We start from the raw sequence: 19,478 nt of genomic DNA on the forward strand, positions 1-19,478 counted from the left end.
CGTACAAATCAGATTTATTTTTCAAATTAGACCACTGGCCACCCTGATGAATGCTTGTGAACTGCAGATGGTTCTGATGTGTTTTGCTGAGTCAAAGTTTGTCTCTTGTTGACTCCTTGAAAATATCGTAGACAATAAAGATACTCACTCACTGAAATGGGATTTTAGCTCTTTCTAATAAATTATTAGCTAAAAGCTTGGCACAAAGCAGATCAACAGAAGCGTGTTACATCTTTCACACTTTGAGATGCAGATTTTTTGTTTGTTTTTTTGTCCTACTCTTGCAGAGTCCTTTTTAAGTACTCACCACGCAGCATCCAACGATGGTCGGGTACATGTCGGGGTAGAAAATGAGAGAAAACGCTTGTATTTCTGTGGCACACGTGCTTTTATATTCAGGTCTTTTGTAAGACTGACATTTTACTGAGAGTAAATCTCTTTTGATGCACCGACCTCGCAATCAGTTCCCAATATTGGTAACTCAATCGCTAGATTTTATGAAATCACAGGGCTTCCTTGAACAGAAATATTGGGTACTTGGCACAAAATTAGCTGCAGCATTTTCACTCTCAGCCAGCACAACCAATTGCAAAGAAAATAAAAAATACTCAAAAGGATTTAACGAACCCGACAAGCAGAATAGGGAGTTGGGAGCCGATTGGGGTCCTGTGCTGGGTTCTGCACACGGATGGCTACTGGATAATTATGTCAAACATCAGGCATATTTACCATGTAGACATGAAATAGTCTCTGGGGAAAGAAAGCACTCTTCGACTGGCTTTGATGTATAGACGCAAAAGAGGAAACAATTTCTTGATTTGGAATTTCCTCCATTTCTCCATTTTCATGGATTTAGATGCAAACGTCGTGTTTGATCGGTGGAATCTCATTGACATTGTTTTATTGCCGTTATTCTTTTCGCACACATTCTCTTTGAGGCGCATCAACAGGTTACTTTGAGATGTAAAGAGTGAAGTAAACATTGGGAGTCATTACGTAGAGGCCCAGCAGGAAACAAATGACACTTCCAAGGTGTTTCTAACTCTCCTGCCCACAGGACAACATCAAAGATCTGAGACTAGAAAGTCTGTCTGCTGAGATGCACTGTGGTTGAGATTTAGCGCTCAGAAAAAAAAAAAAAAGAAATGTTTTCACCATGAATCTATATTCTCAACTTCATATTTGCAGACAGTTTCCTCCCAGGAATTAATGCGCCATTTCAGTATTTCCCTTGATTCTTTTTTTAATTTTTAATTTAGTTTTTTGCAGATTTTTCTGAAGGCATCGTGCAAGAAACATCGTTCTGCCTGGTGAATGGCCATGTTATCAGTTTGATCTATCAGTTTAAATCTTCATTGTAAACATTTTGCCTACCCCTTCTGGAAATTAAAGTAAATTTAATGTTTGTCCTTGTGGAGAAAGGCTTCCGTTCTAGGATATTAAAATAGGTGAATGAAGACCGTTCTCTTTTTGCCAGGTGTCTCACCCACTTTTTGCTGTAACCAAGGTCTCTATGTTTTTAATATTTTTTGCTTTACTCATCGTGTAAATGATGAGTTTGTCTGAGGTACTTAATGGGCCTCAACATTGAAATTATTAGCCTATCATTACACATAATTGCAGCTTATAAACCACGTACAGTTGAAACCTGATATATATGCAAGCGAAATAAAAAGATATATTTTAGATATCGAAAGATTGTGCACACAGCTGTAAGGGTGCATGACTCTGATGTTTAGCCATGCAGAGAGCCATGTGCATTGTGGCTAAACTGAAACTGGGTCATTAACAGGTCAATGATTTCAAACACAACAGCTACGACTGGAAAAACAAAAGGCATTCACACAAAGTCAAACTTCAGACTTCAACATTATTGAAATTCTGTGTAGACGTGTGCAGAATCGAATGCCTGCAAACTCAGTTAATCGTGAGGTATGTTTGGTCATTGACACACAAAGCTTTTTCATTTCGTCCATATGCACAACACACAAAACCCTAGAACTGAACGAGAGCCCCGTTAAGAGTTGCGCTATAAACTAACACACCACTTTATAACTAGAAATCTGGTTTGAAGTCTTGCTTTGTTTTATCTGTAACTAACAGCTGTTGTTTTCGGTTTATCACCAAAAAATAAATAGCTAAAAGAAATAACGGGAAACAGGCTCTAGTGGCATTAAGTCTTCTTCAATTTTACGATGAAAAGACAGAGACTAAAGTAAATGAAATCAAAGTGCCTAAGTAAATTACCAAAAGTCCAAAGGGAGAATCAATAAAGGGGAAAAGGAATATTGTTTTAATAATATATCATGATAAACTCCTGTTGATGTTGGAATTCATTAGTTTATTTCCAAACTTCACAATACCTTTTTATTCAATCATGTCATTGTGACCTCTTTTTGAGATAGTAAAATAACTACAGGAATAAAGTTAATAAATGATGAATAAATCCAAAATATATACAAACATACATATGTACTAAAATTAGCATGTCTAAGCCTTAAGATGTTAAACTTTTGTAAAAAAAAAAAAATATTTTATTTATTGGCTTTTTGAAGAATATTACTCAGTTTTGTTTACAGGTGAATTTTCTGTCTCCAGATCTTGTTTGGATGTTTTTCTAATTTCTATATTTTTTTTTTATTTAATGTGAATATTTGTCAACTAGTCTTTATAGATTTATCAACTTTTTTACTAGCCCTATGATTCGGTTGAACTCTTGATAACAGGAACGCTTGGAGACGTTCCTGAAATTCTTCAGACCAAAACGATTTTTTAAGATGTATGGCCATTGTTTCACACCGGGCCTCTTTGAAGAGCATTACCAGTGCAATTATTGTTTTTTGTCTTCAGAATTCAGCAAACCTAAGGCTTCAAGGTCTCCATGCTAGACTACCAAGGTAATATTACCTGCTTCTTCTCATCAGCCTGTGCTTTAACACATGTACAATAAGCACAGGAGGTCAGCCAAATGAACCACCATCTGTCTCCATCACGCTGTAGCCTCAGTGTGCGTTGGCAGGTGAGAGCATGAGGACATTTGGCCAACTAAGCATGGGAAAAAAGAAAAAAAAAAGCCACTTCTTTTTAGCGCCTGCCTCTCTGAAGCAAGGACGTGGCATTTACTTGGTTAGATTCCTTATAGGTTTGTTATTTCTGTGGTCATTGAAAGGAGATCACACAAAAGATGTGTACTGCCAGAACACGCTGCAGTGGATTCTGAAATGCTGTCAGTGTTGCAGTGGCATTGTTGCACAGTGGGTAAACAACTGCTTTAGTACATTTGCTGTGTTGCAGCATGCTGAGAAATTCACTGGAAGCAGCACATTAAAAAGCATGCTGAAATACATAAAGCAGTAACTGACCTTTTAATAGCTCAGGGATGCTTTTCATATTTACTATGTATGTATAAGTTCTTTAAATATACAGTTATAGATAAGCAACAAGAACAATATTTGTCTTCACAGAAAAATTCCCTCTACAATCAGTTAATATAGTTATTTTTGTCTTTAGAGAGTGAATGAAAAATTTGCTAAGGGCTCGTTGAAATAAAGATTTTGCTAAACAGTATATAGTTGTGGTTAGAACTGTGTAATGCTTCTGCTTAATTGCAGACCAACAAAAATCATCTGAAGTTACAAAAACCAATGGTATGAGGTTCTGGGGGACAAATACATATATTTACATGTTTAGGGAACGCAGCTCGCACTGTGTCTCCCCATTCCATATAAAAACAACTGTTGTGCACATTGCATTCCTGAAAAAATGCACTTTGTATCATGAATCTTATATTAGTAATGGATAACAGGCAGGTTTATGGATGCTGTTTACCTGGCAGGTACTTAGCACAACAATACAGTGTGGGAAGAAGGAGAGGATGCAGCTACAAGTTGTGTTGTGTATTCATTTGTGCAAAAAGCAGCTCATTCCTCTCACAGGAATGAGCTGCTTTTTATGCGGACGATGTGCTGAAAAGTACTAAATATTGTACTTTGAGTAAAACACCTTCATGGAAACGGCAATCCCCGGCTCTCGGTGGAATATTATGAATGTGCAGTGCAGCCAAAATGGTTCAAAAACATGCAAACATCCTGAGTTTGAGTTTGATTTCAGCAGCACTGTTTAAAACTGCGGTGATAAAGAGATATGTGTGTGCTCGTGCGCGTTCGTGTCCATGTATCCATTAAGTTGTGCACAGTTGTTAGATCTAGATTTGAAGTGTTATGCATATTGCCAGCTCTAAACTTGGACTCAGTGGGGTAAAATAAGGCCATGCTCGTGGAAAAGCTGTGCACAAATCTGCAAAAAAAAAAAAAAAAAAAGGTGATTTTTCATTGAGCAAGCAGTTAGTTACGCCAATGAGTGCATGTTTCCTTGAAAAGTCAGCGGTAAACTGTGTTTTCAAGTCTCATCTGGTGAAATGTGCAGCCTTTTGTCCACAGTTGGGGGAAAAAAAACCCCGAGAGAGCAGCAGATGGTGTTGGTGTCCACACTAAGACATCTGCTGGCTATATAAAGAACACAGGGTAGCCATCATCCCATCATCCCATCATCATCCCATCATTATTTGCCTCAGTTCAAGACGCAAAGTGGTGTGAAAAAGATCTCACTTCCTGCAGGTCAGTCAACCAGGTTCCCTCCTAAAACCAATTTCACGTCACTAACTGACAATACATCATGAATACATCATCCGGCCTGTTCACTTCCAAGATCCAAGAAGCATTTCATTCAAAAGATGTTTTACAAGTAATATTCATGTCAGATAAAAGGGAGAGTGAAAACTTGCTTATAGTTTATTGTCATAACATGATTAAGCCATGATCATATTTGTTTTTTTTTTGTTTTTTTTTGTGTGTGTGTGTCTGCAATTGTTGTGAATAACAATAGATTCAAGTAATATCAGCTTCTATTTATGCAGTTTTCAAATTACATCACAGACAAGTTTAAACAAGTTTATACTGGTTTATTTTTTTTTACTGAGTCAGTTTTGTTGTTTCAGATCAGTTTGGTTGTATTTCAACTTGTGAAATTCTTTTGGCTTCTGAAAATGCTGAGACGCTGTAAGAACTGCGAGACAAATCTCCAGATGACAGTTTTATTGACCGCCATAGCTTAAGGGACGGTACATGAAGGTCTAGTCTGTCAGAAATTTGAGTGAGAAAAGCGAATGAAAGGTGACTTGGGCAGTTTGTGTACTTTGTGCTGAAGATTGCTTTAGTGGAAGAAATAGTCTTTTCCATAGAGATGTGAGTCTTTCCAGAAAAAATGGACTAAAGCTCTTAAGTTTTGTATCTTATATTGGATAATGACTGTTGTAGCAATACTGGATATGTACCAATACCAGTGAAAACCAAGCAAATAAAACACTATTTCATATTCAGGAAAAGTTTCAGCCTGAAAGGAAGAGGGAAGTGGGGTTCTCCTACAGTATCAAACTTATCTTTAAAAATCCTTTAGTTTAGATTAATAATCCCAGAGGCTGAGGTTAACAGCTAATCTGTTGGGGCTCCAAGACCAAATCAAACTTCTGCACAATAAAACAATTCAGTTCCCAAATAAATTATGACTGTTTACACAAACACCATAATTAGTTTTCATGTCTTTTTTGGTTTTACTTCTGCAAAAGTTGCTGGTTATGTACACAGAAAATTAAGGTAGTAGATGATTCACGTGTAATAACGGGTTCTGAGAATATTTCATATCAGGTCAGACTAACTACCTGATACAATAGTGAACTGGCATAAAAACCAAAAGTAATTTTCTCCTTACCTTGCTTTTCTATGAGTGTTCAGTTCTCAGTTTGTGTTTCCGCAGGAAGATGATTGGCTGCACACAGCCTCCAACATTCATTTCCTGTGCAAATCAAATCCTTTTTCTCTTGAGCTAGTTGCCCCATTGTAAATGTGAAGATGGCTTCAAAGTGGCGTTCAGCCAAACTGCTTCAACGTCTTTCAGACTGGTGTGTTGTGAGACGGTATAAATTGGTGTCGGCACTTTGTGGAATAGATGCTACATTCAATCTGAACGCGAATTAGTACAAAATGAAAATGCAAAGAGACTTATCTACTCCATCTGCAGATGTGATATTAACTCCATCTAACCATTTTGCAGAAACTCATTTTAAAACTATCAATCTAAGCAGAACTGTTCCCCAGACAGAATTTGCCTTTTTAAAATTGCCACCAAATACTTCAGCCAAACCACATTTGCTTTGTCACCCATCTGTTGCATCAGTTCGATGCATAACATTTGCTTTCATCAGTGCTTTTTACATCCACAGAGTCATTTCAGCATGTGATGCATTGGTGGAACGTAAAAATCAGCTTCCACTCAGCCTTGCTGTTGTGTCGCTCTGCACCACGAGCACTAAAATGTTAAAATCATTGCCTTGTGTGTTGGATTAATGGAGGGTTTGGCTTTTTATACAGATATCAGCGACAACCCTCTGCAGAATGTTAGCTAGATAGAGGCCGAGTCGATTATGAGCATTATCCGTTTAATCTATATGTGAGAGAAAGTGGCTGCCTATGCTTACATTAAATTTAAAATGCTGTCATTCTCTAGTTCGCTGCACGCCAATTGTTCGCTCTTCAAAGGGCTCACACAGTGTGAGCACAGTGCCTTACTTTCCGGCAAAATCTTTTAACAGTCTCAGACTTTTCTCACAGAGCTCGGCAAAGTCGGGGGGGGGGGGCTCTGAAATTAATTTTTAAACCTGAAAACTAAAGAGTTTTATGCCTATTAGAGATGTGTTTTGGTTAAACAAATGATAGAAATGTTTCAAAATGCGCAAAATGTGTCAAAGAAGAGATTCTCTGTAAATCCAAAGTTTCATGCATCTTGTAAAAACAAAACAAAACAACAAAACACTAAGGAGATTTAAAGTTACTCCTTAAAGAACAATAATTTTCTACAAAGTACAAAATGCTACACATAATCTGAGATTTGAGATGTTCCACTGGCTTCTGAATAAAAGTCATCACCGTGAACCTAAATGCTTTCACATATATTCTGATTATCTTTTATTTATTTTTTTTTTTCATTTTAATCAAGCAATTTGAAATGACAATTTATATTAATCAGCATCTCTATGTCATAATACGATGCTCCCTTCCTGCCAATGTATCTCACAGTTTTCATGAAGACGAAATGATTAAGACTTTTCACTTTGACTATCAGTAGTCATAATGTAGCTGCTGACTGGTTCTTATCAAATACTTGGCCACTTAATGTAGCTGGAAGTCGGTTCATAATTAACCACACTACACAGGTCTGTGTTACCTAAGAAGTAGCTTTTCTGTGGTATGATTCACTTTATTGTTCTGTTTGCGCAATGTGGAGCAGTCAGTCATTGTCTGTCTGCGGTTCTCAGCAGGAGATGAGGGTGATTGCTCGGGCTGCAGCGACGTTTTATTGACAAATACAGGAACTTCATTCACTATAAACTTTACACACCAAAAATAAAGAGGTGGCAAGAAAGAAAAATAGCACATCTAAGACAAAAATGCCATTTATTTATTTCTATAGACAAGCTAACATTAGAAATGAAATATCAAAATAACATGTGGGGTGATTTTTTTTTCTTTTCTTTTTGCTGTTCCAGCCATTAGGCTGATAATTACTGCAGTGAGTGTGTCTTTGGTTTTGCTGAGTGTGATATTATCGACTGATAGTAGCAGCCATGATAAATGTTCCTTTTGACCCAAGGCGGAAGCATAGATCATCTGTATGAGTTTGTTTGCAGCTATTGCCTTGAGAAATTCTTTATATCCAGTGTTGGACTGTTAGAGTCGCGCATTCAGCTTTGGTGCAGGACGTCTTGAAGAGTCTGTTCCACAGTAAATCAAAAAAACTGAAGTATTGAACTGAAGTACAATCTCCCTGCAGGGAGCTTGGTTTTAACACAGATGTCTGTACTTTAATCTTGGACCACAGCTGGAAATGATTCTAACCAGAAAACATTTTTTTTTTCCCTTGAAAAATCAAAAAACGCCCGCATAACATACCATAGGTCTCATAGGAAATTTAATAATGACACCATCATATTACCATAAGCATCAATTAGACATTAAGAAATAAAATATCCTCTATAGTGCGACTTTGAAGTACCAAATGCCAGATTTAATCCTCACCTGAAAAGCAGTTCAGAGTATTAAAAAGTGAATAGAGTGAAAACTGTGTGTAAAACGTTGTGATTTGTTATTTATTTTTTTTATTACAGTCAGCCCTAGGAGGGATGATTATACGTAGAGAATATAAACAGTCTTTCTTACGGGTTAAAAGGAGCTCTGTTGGATTTAGATGGATTTAGTTGTTTCCTCTTCTCCAGGAAATAAACAAAACAATTCAGGCTCCTTCACATGTGCAAAACTGACAAGCACTTCCAGTATAATGTGAATTTACTTCTCATGTCCACTGAAAGAGGCACTTAAATCCCACTATGTGTTTGTATTTCACTTTTTAAATCAGCTGCAGTTTTAATTAGTATAACAGCACAGGCATCTTTACAGCAAACTTGGAATTGATTTTGCGCAGTCACTTTTACAGTCACGCATAAATTGTTGCACCCTGACGAAGTGAAGTCATGGTGGTTCAAAAGTAGGAGCAGTGAGTAATTGTACTCAAGCAAGATTTGTGTTATTTCAAAAATAATGGTACTCAAGTTGAAGTACACATAAAGAGACATTATGTGTACTTACTTGTAAGTTACATTTACTTACAAGTAAGTAAATGTAACTATTCACATCCCACCTCTGCTTGCTTCCTCTGCAAACACAACATTTGCTTTTGCATTTTAAAACATTCAGATAGCGCAACATGAATGCTAAGCATGTACCGGTTCCTGCTGATGCCTCATTACCCGATCCCAAATTGCACACCTGTCAAAGAGAGGCCACAAGGCAGTGAAAAGAAGAAAAAAAATAATCTTTTTTTTTCATTAATCGTCGTGGGTAGCAGATCTCCAGTGACGCTTGTGCATGTTTGGGAAGACAGCAGCACTACGTCGCAGACAGAGATGCTATTATCGTGAGCCCACGCACTCTGTGACTGAGAGAAACACCTGAGGACGGTGGACATTTTATCAGGTTTCTGCTGGTACGCTTGCAGTGCGTGATACATATACATGTCACGTTTTTAATATAAATGATGTGTGTGTGTCATGTTGTAACATGATGATGTGGCTCGGCCTTAAAGCGTGGATCTCGGCGGTGATTGCTCCTCTCCTGTGTCGTTGGGATGTGGTGGGTGTGGATTGATGCTGTTTTCCCCGGTGTGGCGTCGCTGTAGTTGCTGGGCTGGATGCGCCAATGATTGTTTTGAATCCGAGTGACCGCGGACCATCTATTGCACAAATAAAGTAATAGAATAAGGAAGAGACTATTAAGAATAGACACTAATAGCTGCTGTTTCTGTAAATAGCTTATTAATAGATGTTGGCATAGCGAGTGCCAGACACCATAGGGAAACGTCGAATAATATGCATAATTTGTGTCATTTCGCGTGATTCATCCCATGTTTTATGCTGAAAGTGTGACTTTGCATCGGAATTTTTCTCATTAACTTTGCTTATGCATTCATGCAATTAATTGAATCGCCTTTGGCTGTAGAGGTTTCTTTCTGCCTCCATCTCCTCCCCCCCATCCCCGCACACTTTATCTTTGTACTGCCGTACAGTATAACAATTAAAAAGTGTATAATCTCAACCATGGGGCTCCTGCATAATAAGAAGGTTGAAAAGGCAACAATGGTTTAAATAGCTTCTCATTGCTTTTCTATTATGTTAATGTTAATGTGTGGGATTTTATGTGACGGACCAAAACAAAGTAATGTTTAGCTGGGTAATGAAAGAAAAGTGATGGAGGCCAGGGTTTCCCCCAGAAAACTTGCTAAGCCCGGTGCTCAGGGCGCTGCAGCAGTCATCCAGCCACCTGCCATGTTTTTGAGTTAAAAAAACAAATGCTTAAACCTGACAGGAAATTTGAAAATGTCATTGTATAGTTATGCATTTTTGGAAGACTGGAAGATTAATACCTAAACACCAACTATACTTCTTTAAAAAAAAAAGGCAATCATAAAAAATAACCTGAATAAATGAATAATGTTATGCCTGGTGGAGGCACAAGTAAAGCCTAATGGCCCGCCAGGCTTATAATACACTGAGAGGAAACCCTGGAGGCGTTTCAACGTAATTTATTGATTAAAATCAAGATTGTGGCATTCATGTTTTCAGATCCTTTCACGTTGATACCTCTAAATAAAATCCAGTGGAATCAATTAACATAAGAAATGTGTCTAACTCTGTGTAATTTAAGGTAGAAATCCATTGTTTCTCTAAATGCCTCAACGGTTTCATTTTTGTTCGTTTTTTAAAAGAACATTGGTGAACAAACAGCATCACAACAACCAAGGAACTCAGCAGGCAGAGCAGCGATCTTGTTGGAATTGTGGAGAATTTTCTTCATTGGAAAATTGTGATATAAGGAAGAACTGCAAACCTACCAAGACATGACCTGAACTGACTGACTGGACAAGTCAGAAACAGTTATCAGAGAAGTTGCCCAAGCAGCCATTTTAACTCTGGAGGAGCTGCAGACAGCAACAGCTCAGGTGTGAGAATCTTCTGACAAGACATGTATTGAACTTTACAAATATGGCGTCTAGTGAACAGAACTGTTAAGAGAAAGCCGTTTACGTTTTCCACGAGCAACAAAGAGAACAGAGTTAACATGGACAACAATGCTCTGGTCAGATTAAACCAAAATTAAAGTTTTTGACCTGCATGTCGAACACAACGTCTGGCAGCAAACCGATACCATCCCCACCACACAATATGGTGCTCTGAGGAAGATTTTCTTCCAGCAAGGACAGGAGAGTAGACTTTATTGGAAAGTGGAAAGAGCTAAAACTTAAAAAGAAAATCTGAGTCTGCAAAAGAGTTGTAACTAATTACAATGAAAGGTGTTCCTATAAAATATTGATGCAGGGCGACTAAATACTAATGCTTGCCACACTTTGCTTATTCTTGCAATTTTGGTTGATCAGCCACATAAAATCCCCAAGAATTTATGTGGTTGAATCAGCAAAGTGAAACTGAAAACGAGGACGATACAGAAGATGGACTCTCTTAACGGTGAACTTAGGTTATTGTAGACTTGCTGAATACAAATAGCCACAGTATTTTACTTTGGAACTAAAGCTCTCATAAGCTGAATCTACAGTGGGTATAAAGTACAGACATTTTTGCTTGTTTATATCTGGCCACATTTCGAAAACTTTGGGGTTATTGGTGCACGTCTTTCCTGACGTTGAAATTAATCAAACCAACCCTTCAGCGGGTTATGCTAAGTGATGAAGCTATCAATTATGTGTTTGCAACTTGTTGGCAACATTTCATATTTTTACCACACAGTTTGGAATAAATGTCTGAATTCATACTCATTAGGGACACTCTGGTAGAGGTGACCGATTGGCAAGCAGCACGCAGATGCTCATTAAAAGTTATACGGGAAACGTGTAAACAGCTCCGCTTTGCTGTAAACCCAAAGGAGGTCCATGACCCGAAACACTACAGTATGTTTGTAGAGACTGATTTGAAATTATGTGTCACATTTATTTGAGTGAAAATGAAAGATAATTGCTTTGTTCCCAGAAGATAATTGGTTCATAAAATTGCTCGTGAGCTGTCTGAAAAGTGTGGATTATTGTCATCTCGTACAGTGAGCCAAATCTGGTTCTTCACTTACTTTACTAACTTCCTCTGCTAGTTGAACTTCTCTTCCTCGGCAAACATTTGCTAATGGTATTCTTGAAGGATGTTTGTTTTATTCTCCAAACAGCCACGGGGCTGTGCCTATAATGTTAGCAAAAAAAAAAATCTGAACACACATTATCCAAGCTGGTCTGGCTCTGCAGCGATTGCACCGTGGCATCTGCTTTAGGCCATTATTGCAGAGTGACATTATGCACAATGTGAGCTGCGTTATGCTCATCTGACCTTCTTAGCCTCCGGATTTTCCTTTTAAAAAAGAATTAAAATATATCGATTGCCACAACAGGAGTCTGTTTTCACAGCTTTTAGCATATTTGTGAGCGCAGCTTGACAGCAGAGTCGGATATTGTCTGCGGGTGAAGGACAATGTGAGGGCTTTCGCTGGCTCAATCATGTTTGCCGTCAAATATTGCTTGGTTTTGTTTTGCATTTGTGTTTGAGGCATAATCCAAAATGTGCCCCTACCATGAGAGAGCAGGGCCAGGGTACGGTTTCTGCCACCCACCATCTAATCCTCCATCATCAGTCACGCAGCACGGCCGTGGGTATGCGCTGCTAAATTAATTGAAACAAGTTTTACAGCTGGAAGCAAATGTGTTCAGAATACAATCCTTCATTTTGCAACCTTTTAACATTTAATGCAATGGAAATATTACAGCTATGTGCTGCTACTAATACGAAGAGAATCAACAGAAAGAACATTAATTTGTCTGCGATGTGTTTCTGTCGTCATCTATTTAATGATAATTCAAATTCAGGGCTTTCATAAGCTTTTTTCAGTCCCTTTTTGATCATTTTATTATTATTTCCAATTTCTCACCTTTTCCAGTTATGTGTCTGCTGTTCAAAAAGATCAATATGTCCAATTTCGTGACTATATTTATAGTCACTATATATTGTCTGAAGTCTTAGCCCCCTCCGAATGAACTCCCCACTCAAACGTTTAGCATCCATCCATGCAAATGTCTTTTTTTTTTTTTTTTGCAGACATGGTAAACGTTTTTAATGGTTACTTTAACTCAGCCATTCTCTCTCCTCTCATTTTGTGGAATGGAGAGTGATTTTAGTTGGAAAGCCTTTGAATTTTGGGTGGGCCTCGTGATGCCATTTTCATCAGCGCACCTGCTTGGGAGCAAGGCAGGCAGACTGCTCCGTCTTTGACCTAAGTGCATAAAATCTCTTGTTTCCACTCTGAATAAAAGTGGTATATTTTCAGCTTCTTCTGAACACCATCTGCCAGCTGAAGCTGCCAGGCGGTTGGCAGATTCCAGTTTTGGCTAAATGACGATCTCTGTAGCTTTTCTTGCAAGACAGTAACATGACCCAAATTGAACATCACAAGACCTTCAAGCATCACGAACAAATGTGGAAAACAGTAGAGTGTTTCAGTATTGAGCAAACTGATTGGCTGAATGGGGAAAAAAAGAAACTTTTAATGATCTAAAGTTTGATAGTTTTGCATCTTCTTCTATTGGCACAGAGATTGACTGGTCGATTGTGATCAACTGCATAAGGAAAATGATTTCAAATGCCAAAGGGTCATGGCCATCCCTCCTACACCGACCAACTTGACAAAGAGAGCATTATTCAGTGAGGCAGCCAGGAGGCACATAGTGATTCTGGAGGAGCTGCAGAGAGCCACAGCTCAGGTGGGGGAATCTGTTAACAGGACAGATGGGACAGACAAATAGATCCAGAGTAAAATATGGTGGTAGAAGCGTTAGGTATGATTTTCTTTAGCAGCTACAGGAAAACTATTCAGAGATGATGACATGAATCCAATGAAGGATCTGTCTATAATTACTAACATTATTCAGTCTGACTGAGTTTGACACACTCTGAAAGACCTGCAGCTGTAATTGCAATAAAATATGACAGAATCCAAATCACACAAGACTCCCCCACCCCCTCTTTTTATTGTACAAAAGTTTGAAAACCAAGTATCATATTCCTTCTGCTTCTTAATTATGTGCTGGTTTGGGTTAGTCTGTCTGTCACATAAAATCAAAATTCTGTTGCAATGTGGAAGAATATGAAAAAAGTTACTAAGCATTGTATTATTAGAGAGAACTGGAACACAATCACGATGCAAGAGATTTTTACAACATACCCTCAGGTTTGCACCCTAACAAAAAGTTAAAAAATACATAAATAAATAAAAAAAGTCAAACTTCCTTGGCCAAACCACATTTCTACAATAAAAAGATCAATAAAGTATAGACTTCATTACTGTGACTGTACGTGCTGCTTGCTTTTATCCACCTTCCCCAACCTTTTCTCTTACTTATCCAACCTATCTGATTAAACTATCAAATATTATTTTGGACTACTTTGCCTCAATAGCCTTGATTTATTTATTTTTTTGTCCTTTATTTTCAATCTTCCGTCCTCCTGCTGTGTCATCCCTCGAACAGGATCACGGGAAGAATGCAGCTTAAAGACTCTTATAGAAACGGTGACCTCAATCTGCAATTTCCTTTCAATTGCTACAACCACCAAAAATAAATCTCTGGTTTTTGGTTCGCCTTTGTTGATATGTGAGTACATTAGAAGATGTCACGGTCACAATATATGGATCTGTAGATGGTGACATACACTGATAATGTTTTGTTCTGGATAAGGACTCAGAATCTGCAACCTCCCAAAGAGAATAATAATCTTTTTTTATTTATTTATTTTTTTGCTGAAAGCACTGCATTTCCATGTGAGGAATATTGTGTGGAGCGTGAAATAGTTTCATAAAGCTTTAGGGTTGGAGGTGTGTTTGATTTATAAGTTTTTCACATCTGAAATGGAGGATACTTTCAAGCGTATCAATTTTTTTGATACCATCTGTTGTTTAGAAGCCAAAATGTGGGCTTCTGCATATATCAGAACTAATGGAAACCTAATGGGCCATCACAAAACACCATGAATATGAGTTGTGACATTTGGTGGAAGCAAACAATCCTGCATACAGTGACATGTTTTGTTTCTCATTACACAAATGACTTTCCTTTTCAAAGGATGGAGATTCTTCCCTCACTCGGTCAGATTTAAAATTACCTCTACCTATTCGCACTTTATTGCAATGAGAGAGGCTACCATCTGCCATCTGTCACTTTTTACAGTAAAATCTCTTTTTTTTTCTCTCTGTACATCTAACAAGATATCAGCCATAAATAGCCAAACTGCATGTATCTGTTGATGTGGTGCGCAACAATGTAGCAAAAAAATGAAAGCAAACAAATATGAGATATGGGCCTGCATATCATTATGTGTTGCTTATTGTTCAGCAGTGAGGAGTGTGTGTCTGCTTTTTCCTACTTAGTCACTTCAGTTAATAAAGTAAATAAATATACATTTTCACATTTTTTTTTAACATTACAACGACAATCTTCAATAGTGCATGGAGAATTTAGAGAGCTCCAACAATTTGTGTAGATGAGCTTGATTGACAGCACTAAAACCCTCCTCCTCACTCTGATTGGTGTATTTCTGCAAATGACAGTAGAACCAGAGGGAGGAGGCTCATGTTATGCTAAAACTATATTTTTATTAACATTAACTTTAAAGAGTAACGCTGTAGGTATGAAAAGTTGACGCAAGCTCACCATTAAATAGTCAGAAACTGCCTGACTTTATTTAGTCTGGCAGCTAAAGATTTGGGATGGGAAAGTGGATTACAGTGGAAAATTGAGTCATGTTGCACAGAAGAAAATCCATGAATCAGTAAATTCATGAATACTGAACCCTAAATAGGCTGCGTCCACTGTAGCACCATGAATATAAAAAATGTTCATTTACAAATTATCATATTGGTTATAAACTCAGAAACCCAGAACGGTATGTACTTCCAGAAGGAGCAAGTATGTCAATGGTATTCTCAGGGTGTTAAGTGTAAATAACAAGCTTCCTTGTAAATAACTGTGCAACAATGTGAGTATTTTTGTGTTTGCATACTGTTTCTATGCTGTTTTGACGTTATTTCTTTTTAAAATGCTCCAACTTGGGATGGGGTTGGGGCTTCTACATTTTTATTACCAGGACAGAATGAATAAAGCAAGATGTCTTTGTTAGCTTGACACACCTCCTTGTTTATCGCCGTGCCACCGCTTGTGAGCTGTAAAATATGTCTATGGATGACGCCTGTAATGGAAGCCTGCTATGACCTTGTCCTCCATGCAGACGGACTGCTCCAGTGACAGTGAGAGCGAAGATAACTTCATAGTTGTCCCACCACGAGACCACCTTGGCCTGGCTATATTCTCCATGCTCTGCTGTTTCTGGCCTTTGGGGATAGCAGCCTTTTACTTCTCACAGGGGGTGAGTCCACACACACACACGCACGCACACGCACACACACCTTCAAAGCTGCGGTCCGTTACACATGAATGATGCAGCATCTGTTTGTCAAGGTCTAACATTTCGTGCTTTCAAACACACAGAAATACACATTTTCATAGAGTCATCAGTGTGCACACACACACTCACATGCATGTTCCCGTTTTTTTTTTTTTTGGTTTTTTTTGTGGTGTGTGTGTCATTACCACAAGATTAGAACCATCACTACCAGTAGAAACCTTGCAACTGACAGTCCTAATGCAAGGCCAATTTTTATTAAGCAAGCCATCAATAACTCAAGGCCAATCTGTAAGCCTGATGCTCTGTAAACACGAGGAGAGCCTCCTTCAGTGGGAGTTCATAAATCACTTTTAAGGCTCTATCTCTGAACGCCAAGAAAGGAGGCTTTCAAAATCCTTAGGTGAGAAGGACCCTTTGAACTATTGCCGTTTTCAAGAGGATTAAAGATGAACCCAATTAAAGGTGTGCCGCGGTGTTTAAAAATGATGAGCTCTAGGAAACATTAAACAGGCCTGTTTCAGCTGCTTTGCAGGAGGTTAGAGAACTAAATAGTTGGAAAAGGTGCATGAATACATGAACCAGTGTCCAAGTTTTATTTCTTTTATCCACATTTGCGTTGTATTTTTAACTCTTTAACATAGACATTATGATAGCCTCACTAGACATTCACCGTGAAAATAAATGAAATTAATTTCTTTCAATAGAGTTTTCACATTTTCACTTTGATAGACAACATGCATTTAGGTTTTTAAGTCATTGACAAATAAATGCATTATTCCTATTGGGTGAAAACTATATACTGTTATCAAAATAATGTTACAAACTACTTTACTTTCAGTATCTGTTTCTTCCCTCTACATGCTGCTTACACTTTACACCCCCACTACCAACTACCCACCCTACTTTACCCAGCTGACCTGTTTATGTTTCCAATAAAAATGTCTATTTTCGTCCTTAAGCTCTCCCGGATGGCAAATGCTTAGCCTCCTCAGCATCTTAAATTATCTCACCATCCTCAGCTAAAACTTTCCTACAACTAGCGCAGCCACATTCTTCCTTTTTCTGAGATACTCTCTTTTTTTGTTTGTTTGTTTGTTTGTGAGCAAATAAAAAGAAAATCACTGCATTTACAGATTTTTTTACAACTAACTCTGTTAGTACTTTGTAGTTAGTTGATGTTACAATAACATAATTTTTACATGAAGGGATCTTGAATAACCGTCATATGACAGAATATCCCAGAGGTGCTAACCATTTCTGGTTGCTTTCCAGTCATGTAAACGCCTCTAAACTAGAGCGAGTTTAATGTCAGGATTAGCTTAAACATTAGGTTATGTAAACAAACCTAGTGTTGTCTTTTTGCTAACAGTATAAGCTAATATTAACTGGTTGAAAAACAGCTAGGCTATTGGCTTGGTTAGCTAGTTAAACTCTGCTAATCAAATATATTGCAGTAAACTTTAGACCTCCCAACTCACCTTCGAAAAAGCGTTACCTTAAGAATGGCGTTGATCAGTTTCTAGACCATGACTTTGTAGGAAAATGGCTACATTTCTTATAAATAGGAGTAATAAGAGTGACTGCGATGAAAGATGCAAAGAAGCTGGAAAATCTTTGATCCAACCTTTGCTCACTGTAGAAGGGTCTCTGGAAGTAAAGCATAACAATAGTATGGTATTTAAAAAAAAAAGTAAAGTTTCGGAGCCGTTTTAAAAACGGTAGCAAATTCTGAGACCAACAACTAGCCCCAGTTTCGTCCAATTAAATGGCTAATAAAAGCACAGACATTCAGGAAAATGGCTTCGAAATAGATGTTTGCTGTGATGATCACTATGCATTTGAACTTATTTTCTTGTTACTGGTCCTACATATGAAATTATAATAAATTATTAAATTAGTTAATGGATATTTGACCCACATTCTTTTATTGAAATTTACTGTTGAGCTATAAAAGCCCACATCTGCCGTATTACACGTCCACCACCCCCGGTGCATTTGAGTTTTAACCAGTAACAAAAGATGTCTGTCGGCGTCCATCTAGACTTCCTCCCTCTCCCACGGTTTACAGGGAACGGCTTGAACGATGCCGCGTCGCATAAAGAAGACAAAGACCAGTCCTGTCTTGCCGCTAACCGATTCTTTCCCGTGCATCATCAGCAGGACAAAGAGATAACATATTTAAGGGATATCATTAGCATATCCATGTGCTCACGAAAGCTAATTTAAAACCAGGCACTGTACCCGTGCATTTGCTGCGGATCGACAGCCATTTTACTAAATTGCCTTAGATGATAAAGCTTGAACATTTAACCATCTTATCTTTGGAGGCAAGGAGTTCAAGTCAGTTGGTGAATTATCTTGTCAGGAGCTAATTTGATTCTTCCTAAGCAATTATGAGAACATTGTGGCAGTGTTTAGGTACGGGGGATTTTTCTGCCAGTCTCCCTGCTTTAGAGGTTGCATCATAAGTAGAGCTGTCACGAAAGAACATAGAGGGAGTTTTAAATTACTTCATGTCACAGCTGAGTAACTCCCTGCTGTATCTTCATTTCATTCTTTTTTTTTCCTTGGGAAGAACAGCCAATGAAAAAAGTGTATATTATTTAAACATATTTGACTGTGTTGAATGTTTTTAACTGAATACAGACAACAAGTCAGGGGGAAAAAAATCCCTGGACTATTTATTGCCTTTGTTCCTTTTGAAATGTGGCCTAATGTTTAAATTATATAAAATAAACATTATTTTTAAATGATTGAATAACATTCCATGTTGGTCTTGCAAATAAGCTGGGAAAATGTGAACATTTCTCTTTTTTTCTGTTTTTTTTTTCTGTTATGGTGAAATAAATTGAGTCACTAAATCATCCTTCTGATCAGGATCAGTCTGAGATTATTGGCTAGTTTCTTGTAAAAATAACATTGTAGATTCAATTTTTTTATGGATATATCAACTGGAAAATGATGGAAATAGATAACCTGTCAAAAAGCACTGGGATCAGAACTCAAAAAACCAAAGTAACCTTCCAGATGGTGGATGTAATATTTAGGAGACAATGGATCCTCTGAATGGTTAAGAACCACCTGCGAGCATTTGTTTCTTTCTCCAAACATCATTTGAGGAAATGATTGCCTTTTTGTCGATGAATGACGAGAAAGCTGAGGAATTTCAAAGATTTCAATGATTGCACGTCAGCCTCACCTTTTTAGATGAGGACATCAACAAACAAATCTGTTTTTGACTGTAAATGTCTGCATACGGTCATGATGCGATACCTGAAGGTCGTGTTTAGTCAAATAGGTTCTGGAGAGAAGTTGAGTCAGGGCACCAGTATATAAATATATATATATATATCTATATATATATATA

The 19,478-nt window shown here is 37.8% G+C and overlaps 1 protein-coding gene across 1 annotated transcript in view; it reads left to right on the forward strand.

Annotated features, from left to right (window-relative positions):
- Positions 1 to 19,478, forward strand: part of syndig1l (synapse differentiation inducing 1-like) — a 33,266-nt gene that overhangs the window by 10,179 nt on the left and 3,609 nt on the right. Inside the window, exon 3 of the mRNA XM_007577235.2 lies at positions 15,935 to 16,072. Within this exon, the coding sequence (XP_007577297.1) occupies positions 15,935 to 16,072 (138 nt within the window). The remainder of the gene's footprint in view (positions 1 to 15,934; positions 16,073 to 19,478) is intronic.

This window comes from Poecilia formosa, unplaced genomic scaffold (assembly GCF_000485575.1).
Source record: "Poecilia formosa unplaced genomic scaffold, Poecilia_formosa-5.1.2 Scaffold434, whole genome shotgun sequence".
NCBI classification, from domain to species: Eukaryota; Metazoa; Chordata; class Actinopteri; order Cyprinodontiformes; family Poeciliidae; genus Poecilia; species Poecilia formosa.